The 9,392-nt window shown below is 39.7% G+C and overlaps 1 protein-coding gene across 1 annotated transcript in view; it reads right to left on the reverse strand.

The window, feature by feature from the left end:
- Positions 1-5,127, reverse strand: part of LOC140076899 (ficolin-1-B-like) — a 9,135-nt gene extending 4,008 nt beyond the window's left edge. Inside the window, exons 1-9 of the mRNA XM_072123684.1 lie at positions 4,963-5,127; positions 4,714-4,833; positions 4,384-4,428; positions 4,208-4,261; positions 4,097-4,132; positions 3,979-4,002; positions 1,392-1,516; positions 1,111-1,240; positions 559-693 (exon numbers count right to left, since the gene is read on the reverse strand). Coding sequence (XP_071979785.1) covers positions 559-693; positions 1,111-1,240; positions 1,392-1,516; positions 3,979-4,002; positions 4,097-4,132; positions 4,208-4,261; positions 4,384-4,428; positions 4,714-4,833; positions 4,963-5,044 — 751 coding nt within the window. The 5' untranslated portion in view covers positions 5,045-5,127. The remainder of the gene's footprint in view (positions 1-558; positions 694-1,110; positions 1,241-1,391; positions 1,517-3,978; positions 4,003-4,096; positions 4,133-4,207; positions 4,262-4,383; positions 4,429-4,713; positions 4,834-4,962) is intronic.
- Positions 5,128-9,392: the final 4,265 nt, after the last annotated feature.

Consider the following 9,392-nt stretch of genomic DNA (forward strand, 5'->3'; position numbering starts at 1 on the left):
TCTATCTATCTATCTATCTATCTATCTCATATCTATCTATCTCATATCTATCATCTATCTATCTATCTATCTATCTATCTATCTATCTATCTCCTATCTATCTATCTATCTATCTCCTATCTATCTATCTATCTATCTATCTATCTATCTATCTCATATCTATCTATCTATCTATCTATCTATCTATCTATCTCATATCTATCTATCTATCTATCTATCTATCTCATATCTATCTATCTATCTATCTATCTATCTCCTATCTATCTATCTATCTATCTCCTATCTATCTATCTATCTATCTATCTATCTCCTATCTATCTATCTATCTATCTCTCTATCTCCTATCTATCTATCTATCTCCTATCTATCTATCTATCTATCTATCTCCTATCTCATCTATCTATCTATCTCCTATCTATCTATCTATCTCCTATCTATCTGTCGATCTAATATATCTTATCGATCTCTCCCCTCTATTTATCTCCTCCCTCTATCTCAGGACCAAATACAAGTTAGTATCAATCTGTCTCTTATCTATCACATATCTGTGTTCCTTACCTGCAGTGCCGCTATCGAATGCTCCCAAATATAGAGGGTATTTCTCCGATTCTCCTCCTAGTCTGAAGTCGCTGTATGTGGCATAGGTGTGGTTGTTATCAAAGTCTTCCAAGTCGATTCGGAGCTGGAAACTTCCTGTGGGCTCAAAGGTCTCGATTACATCCCAGCAGTAACATGAGGTCCCTGACCCATTCCCTACACAGAGACCCAGAGTCCGGAGAGAGGGTCCCGACCCCCACCTGGATATTTTAGAAAGCCAATAGTCTTATAACTGGAGTACTACATTATTATTATTATTATTCTTATTATGTGTATGTATAATTATTATATCCATTCCTCAGGTGCCCAATATCAGATAGCAGGGTCCATCAGAACCGTCCACTTATCTCCCATTGTTAGGTCATCAATATAACAATATGAGAACAGCCCCCATCTCAGGAGGTATATAAGGGTAAGTGATAATCTGTTATACATATTTGCTTGTCTTCCCTCTTTGATCTATGAAATATTCAGTATATACTGTACACATATAGAGATAATGGGGAGCTCTACCTGTGGACGTCAGTAAATGGATGTTTTCATTTCCCAGCCAAAATTCACTCCACTGATTCCCAAATCCCCTCTTGTAGGTGTCCCAGTTTTGAAGAAAATCGACAGACCCATCCCATCGCCTCTGGAAGACCTGCAAGACAAGACATGGATGGTGTGACGGAGGAGTCTCTCATGGAGTATTGTGTTAAAGTGGCAGGAGGGTGCAGCTTATTTGGCAGTGAGGCTGCAGGATGTGCTGCTCCCATATATTTCTGTTTATATGGTCATCTCTAGAAACTTACAATCCAACCCCCTCCGTCGGTTTCCATGTCACACATAACTCTCATAGGATTTCCATCCGGATATATGTAATACCATCCAGTAAGGGTCAGTCCCTGATCTTGTAGGTCTCTGCAGTTCCTTGGAGCTAGGACCAAGAGAAACAGTTTTAAATTAGTATAAATTGTTATAGATAGACACATTGACAGACAGATATATAGATAGATAGATAGATAGATATGAGATAGATGATAGATATATATGTGATATATAGATAGATGGATTAATAAATCCAACGACAGGGAAGCAGCACTCCAATTGAATAGTGGTATTTATTTCACCAGTGGAAAAGATACAACGTTTCAGCTAACTCTATGTAGCCATTTTCAAGTACTTGAAAATGGCTACATAGAGTTAGCTGAAACGTTGTATCTTTTCCACTGGTGAAATAAATACCACTATTCAATTGGAGTGCTGCTTCCCTGTCGTTGGATTTATTGTGCTAAAGGAGTCTTTGAGCCGGATTCCCTGGAGCCTGCACCCACACGGATTTCAATCCAGATTATCATTGTGCCACTCCTTCAACTCTGTAGATTTTTTGCTTTAGATAGATAGATTAGATAGATAGATAGATAGATTAGATAGATAGATAGATAGATAGATAGATAGATAGATAGATGATAGATAGATAGATAGATAGATAGATGATAGATAGATAGATAGATAGATAGATAGATGATAGATAGATAGATAGATAGATAGATAGATAGATAGATAGATGATAGATAGATAGATGATAGATAGATGATAGATAGATAGATGATAGATAGATAGATAGATAGATAGATAGATGGATAGATAGATGGATAGATAGATAGATGATAGATAGATAGATAGATAGATGATAGATAGATAGATAGATAGATAGATAGATAGATGATAGATAGATAGATAGATAGATAGATATGAGATAGATAGATAGATAGATAGATAGATAGATAGATAGATATGAGATAGATAGATAGATAGATATGAGATAGATATGAGATAGATAGATAATTAGATAGATAGATATGAGATAGATAGATGATAGATAGATATGAGATAGATGATAGATAGATAGCTAGATAGATAGACAGATATATAGATAGATAGATATGAGATAGATGATAGATAGATAGATAGATAGATATGACATAGATAGGAGATAGATAGATAGATAGATAGATAGGAGATAGATTGATAGATGATAGATGAATAGATAGATGATAGATGGATAGATAGATAGATAGATAGATATGAGATAGATAAATATGAGATAGATAGATAGATAGATAGATGATAGATAGATGATAGATAGATGATAGATAGATAGATAGATAGATATGAGATAGATATGAGATAGATATGAGATAGATATGAGATAGATAGATAGATAGATAGATGATAGATAGATGATAGATAGATAGATAGATATGAGATAGATATGAGATAGATATGAGATAGATATGAGATAGATATGAGATAGATATGAGATAGATATGAGATAGATATGAGATAGATATGAGATAGATAGATGATAGATAGATGGATGGATAGATAGATAGATATGAGATAGATAGATAGATAGATAGATGATAGATAGATAGATAGATAGATAGATAGATAGATGATAGATAGATAGATAGATAGATAGATAGATAGATAGATAGATAGATAGATATGAGATAGATAGATAGATAGATAGATGATAGATAGATAGATAGATATGAGATGATAGATAGATAGATAGATAGATATGAGATAGATAGATGATAGATAGATGGATGGATAGATAGATAGATATGAGATAGATAGATAGATAGATAGATTGATAGATAGATAGATAGATAGATATGAGATAGATAGATATGAGATAGATAGATGATAGATGGATGGATAGATAGGAGATAGATAGATATGAGATAGATAGATAGATAGATAGATAGATAGATAGATGATAGATAGATAGATAGATAGATATGAGATGATAGATAGATAGATAGATATGAGATAGATAGATAGATAGATAGATAGATGATAGATAGATAGATAGATAGATAGATAGATAGATAGATAGATATGAGATAGATAGATAGATAGATAGATAGATGATAGATAGATAGATAGATATGAGATGATAGATAGATAGATAGATAGATATGAGATAGATAGATGATAGATAGATGGATGGATAGATAGATAGATATGAGATAGATAGATAGATAGATAGATAGATGATAGATAGATAGATAGATAGATAGATAGATATGAGATAGATAGATATGAGATAGATAGATGATAGATGGATGGATAGATAGGAGATAGATAGATATGAGATAGATAGATAGATAGATAGATAGATAGATAGATAGATGATAGATAGATAGATAGATATGAGATGATAGATAGATAGATAGATATGAGATAGATAGATATGAGATAGATAGATAGATAGATAGATAGATAGATATTAGATAGATAGATATTAGATAGATAGATATTAGATAGATAGATAGATAGATAGATGGATAGATAGATAGATAGATAGATAGATAAAGTCTTTGTTACCTTCTGCAGGGTCACCTCTTTCTCCTATTACAGGTGGAATGAAATACATGCAGGGTATAAATCATGTGCTGATATTATATAATGTATATGTGTATTATTATAATTTTGGGCCTCTTACCTGTGGAGCCCTGGGGCCCCTCTTCTCCTGTTTCTCCTAATAAGATACATCACAGGTCAGATAACTACAATGGATATAGCAGTAAGATGTTTCTCCACCGATAGACATTACCTGGTCTCCCAAGTGACCCTTCTTCTCCAGGTCTGCCATCCTCACCGGAGTCCCCTAAGAATAATAGTCCATAATATGAGAACATGTTACACTACAAGCGGAGTCCCCCAAAAAGTGGTGAGAACCTCATCTTCCATGGTCTGGCATGGACAGTTCTGTCCTTAATCATCACTTACCTTTCGGACCTCTGAAGCCAATGGGTCCTGCACTCCCGCGATCTCCTAAAATAAAGATATAGTCAGGAGGATTAAACCCTATGGAATGGGGGTAACTATGCCGGGTAGCAGTATGTTATCTATACAGTCTTGTCTCACATTGATGAACAGGATCCTCCATGAGAAGACCCATCCCATGGTGTCCTACATACATCGGCACTCTCGATTGTGAAGACAACCACTTCAAAAGTTTTTGGTGTAATTTTTTTTTGGAGGGGTGGGGGGGTGGGGGTTTATCTCTTCTATTGGAACATACATATCATATACAGACATACACAGACATGTTCACACCTTTTAATCCAGGCATCCCTTGCTCTCCAAATGGTCCTTCTTTGCCATCAGCGCCAGGACATCCTTGAAGAAGATCCAGACTGGATTTCCATCTGTCTGCAATGACTGTGACATCCGGATCTAAGTAGGAACCAGATATTTATCAATGTGACAACTGTAGCTATTATAGTAATTAGTGGTGGTCACAGCTCCGCCCCTTTCATTATCCTCACAGATTGATAGAGTAATCCTGGTATGATATGCACTGACCTGAACATGTGGCGCTGGTGCCGTAGACATCAGCGATGCCCCAGAGAAGACAATATAGTGCGATCCGGATGGACGTCCCCATGACTGCCGCTGCTCTCTCCTGGTCTGTCACCTGAGCTTTGTCCTGTTACACAATGTGACACTGAGCCGAGCCGGGATGTGAATGAGACCTTCTGCCAGTCTGTCAAATATTTGCTACATAACAAAGCCCAGCGACCCTGGGAGTCCGATAACGGGAAGTCCACAATAAAGATTTCCCCATCTACAGATCTGTCCAACCTTCACCACAAGGTGGGCAAATATCTCCAATTTCTGATGAAAGCAGTCAAATAATTGGTGAAGGGTGAAACCACAGGGGGAGGGGGAAGATAGAGCTAAAGGGCAGGTCACTTCATCAGAGTCTATAGAAGAATCCGATTCTCCTCACATGAGATTTCTCTTTGTTCTTTGGGAAGAAATTAGTTTGAGATTGAATGTTATAAAAATGGTTTAGTTTCCCTTGACACAAGGGGGGACATTAATCATAGTCTGTTAGACTGTTTTGAGCGTCTTTTAGCGCAAAAATCTGGCGAAACTCGTTAATTTGGCGCATTTATGCACCATTTTCTGGCGCACGGCAAAGTTCGTCACTTAGTGGTTTTGCATCCCTGCTCCTTATCTGACATAGTGGGGCAGATTTACTTACCCGGCCCATTCACGATCCAGCGGCGCCTTCTCTGCTCTGGATTCGTGGCGCTGCTGCGCTGAAGAGCATCGGAACGCACTGGAATTCACCGAGCCGGGCTGAGTGAAGGTAAGCGCGTCCCAAGCGACATTTTTTTGTTTTAAATGTTGCGGTTTTCCGTATCCGTCGGGTTTTCGCTCGGCCACGCCCCCCGATTTCCGTCGCGTGCATGCCGGCACCGATGCGCCAAAATCCGATCGCCTAAATAAGACAAAATCCCGGGGCAATACTGGGAAAACCGGAGCAAATCGGAAATATTCGGGTAACACGTCGGGAAAACGCGAATCGGGCCCTTAGTGAATGACCCCCAGTGAGTGCGTCCTATACAGATATTTGCACGGGATCTATCACAAATTTGTGCCTACAAAGGCGCAAAAAAAGGCGCAAAAATGCACCTGCTCTGAGCAGGTGCACTTCCAAAAAACTTCCCTTTTCATTACTGTAACGTTTAGTCCCTGCAGTTACATCACAATGATAGTTTTTTTGTGCAGAGATGACGCCCTGAACGTTCTGTCACATTTTCTCAGTCTCCTTTCATTATTGCTCACAAATGAGATCTAACAATTTGAGACAAATTTGGCGCAAATTTAGGCGCAAATGAATGGGACATGAGACAAATCCAAAGTGCATTTACTAAGGCAGAACCAGATCCATCATAGATCAGGAGCCAAAAAGAAGAACAAACCAGGTGCAAAAATAGGCGAACCTGAGACCCCCTATGATTAATGTCCCCCAAGGTTTTCTTCATCACAATTCCACATAAAAGGGAACCAGTCAACAGAAATTCCAGATCATGCTTCCTTCATGGCCCATCCTGGAGGTGTCATCCAGAAACTCATCCATGAAGGGAGATGTAAAATGGTGGTATAAAGTCAGGGAGATGGAGAGTTTAGCACTGGGACAATGGGGCATATATATCAGGTCCAAATAATAGCGGCGCGTTCTCTGTGCTGGATTCGGGTCCGGCCGGGATTCATCAAGGCACTTCCTCCGACGTCCACCAGGTGGTGCTGCTGCGCTGAAGTCCGCTGGAATGCCTCGAAATACACCGGCCTATCCTGGATGAAGGTGAGTGAAATTTTCGCGACACAATAATTTTTTTAAATGCGGCGGTTTTTCCGAATACGTCGGGTTTTCGTTCGGCCACGCCCCCCGATTTCTGTCGCGTGCATGCTGGCGGCGATGCGCCACAATCCGATCGCGTGCGCCAAAAACCCGGGGCAATTCAGGGAAAATCAGCGCAAATCGGAAATATTCGGGTAACACGTCGGGAAAACGCGAATCGGGCCCTTAGTAAATGACCCCCAATGGGGCTCATTTACTAAGGGTCCGCGGAGTGCATTTTCGTCGGGTTTCCCGCCGCATTTAACAGGGAATTTTGGCACACGCAATCAGATTTTGGTGAAATCGCGTCGGCTTGCACGTCACAGAAATCGGGGGGCGTGGCCGTCGGACAACCCGACGGATTCGGACAACGCGCAAGATTTAACATTTAGAATTGTGTCGCAAGACACGCATTTACAAGCACCGGGAAGAAGAAGGTGAACTCCGGTGGACCTCGGGGGGGGGGGACGCGACGGATGCAGGAACGCAGGCGCACGATCTTCATGAATCGCGCCGGACTTCATCTTCGTCAGACCGTCCGAATCAGGGATCACGACAGGGTAAGTAAATTTGCCCCAATAAGTTGGTTTGGGTATTTCCATGAACAATAGATTGTGCTTGTAGATTTACAAATAGAAACAAAAAGTTGGTGTATTGTTTAATTGTGGCTATTGATTTATATCGGTGGGGTATATGTATACACGAACTATACTGATGTCTGTAATATTCAGTTAAATACATTTGTAGTACATATGTTGTTGAAAATATAAGAATAATCAACTAACACAAATGCAATCTAGATATACAGAGGGAGTCATGCAATATATCTAGTGAATTACGCTCAAAACAAAGGCCGGAAGGGTAAAAGGCGTGTCCGTGTAGGAGAGAATTGATTGGACGTACCGTAAGATCCGCCTATTAGGCTATTAGTGGAAAATCCCGACCATATCGTTGGTTGTGAGGAAAAGAGTGTGATAGGATGAAACGAATATCCCGCCAAGTAGTCTATTGGAAGAGAATGGGCGACGTTGATTGGTGGAGCAAGATGAGTGACAGGGAGGGTGTGTAGGTTATGTGAATACTGATAGGAGCGTTCATACTTCCCGCCTATGAAGTGATTGGAGGAAATGTATGAACACTATGAGGATTTATGAATGAATGGAGTCTTTCGTGGAATAGATTAGACTATTAAGCAGAAGGATGGAACCTCCCGGGGAGGATGTGATTGGATAAAGGGAGGAGTACAACTGAAATTTTGTGAATGCTATTAAGTCGTCTTGGTTAGGGAAAGGATTTACTTATAAAGTGTTGATATACTGTTACTTTTTATATATTTTATATGTTGTATATAAAATGATGTAAAGAAGGACTATAGTTCTGTGTTTTAATGAAATGAAACATAAAATCTAAGGACCGATACACAATATAAATGGGGATAAGGAATAAACGCCGGCAACGCACCGGATTAAGCCGTGTTGGCGAAACCCAGGGTTGGGCGGACATATGAGACTGGCGTCTGGATTTTACTTTTATATGCACATTTTTACACTTATGTTTGTAAGTATAGTTTATTGAATACATTGAGACTTTCTGAAACATACTACGCTATCGAGTGACCCGCCACAAATTGTAGTGGGATTGAAGGACAAGAAAACATAGTGGTTATGTCTGAATAGTGGGCTACGCTCATCAGAGGATCTTTCATGGTGGGAACACGTCTGAAGGACTTTTTATAATTGAAGGAGAAAGAAACTTTTAGATCTACATAAAAAGACGAAGAAAACACCAAAAGAGCTCCGGTCAGAGTATTTTTATTCTTGTTTTAATTGTGTGGACTTTGGGATCGGTCCTTGACTGTTTGGGCAGCTCTTAATGAGAAATTAGTGTGCAACCCAGTTTTATTGTTTGTACCTTGAGCATGTGCCAGGAAGGATTGTTGCCAGCCTGTTACTGCTGATGTTTTGGACTTTTTGCTAATAAAAAGTTTTGACAAGATTCCCATTATCCAATGTGATCCCTGGCCCACCGCTAATACCACAAGCCTCCCCTCCACCATCTGTCCAGGGATCTTTTACCACACACACAGGCCCCAGGGGGATCCCTTATATACATTGCGCCTCCCATCTCCTTGCTACCCTGGACAAGGCCTGTTTCTGTAGACCAGGCCACAGTGACTACAGCTAGCCACCAGGGAATCCAGGTCAGGCCCCAGTGAGGTAACGTTGTACAAGTGGATCCAGTTGGGACTGACCATCCCACTGTTTCCAGAAACTCAGATGTCTTCCAACTGGCCCACACTCAATCAGGAATATAACTACACTTTCATCCCCTGGCTAAACCGCATGGTCATCCTAATGCCGTATGTTATTGTACCATATGTAATTTATTGCTGTACCCAATGATAGAACGCTAGCACTAAGTGGTGGAGGAAAACTGTATGGTTCCTGAAATGTGTACTTACTCTGTAGGAGTTAAATTACTAAAGACTGAACATTATATGCCCAAAGAGTTTTTATAACATTTCTGGCATTTAAAAAAAAAAGATAAATTAGTTTACCTGGAGAATTCTCACTTTCTGACCTGTGAGTTATTTTACCAACTC

This window comes from Engystomops pustulosus, chromosome 9 (assembly GCF_040894005.1).
Source record: "Engystomops pustulosus chromosome 9, aEngPut4.maternal, whole genome shotgun sequence".
Lineage (NCBI taxonomy): Eukaryota > Metazoa > Chordata > Amphibia > Anura > Leptodactylidae > Engystomops > Engystomops pustulosus.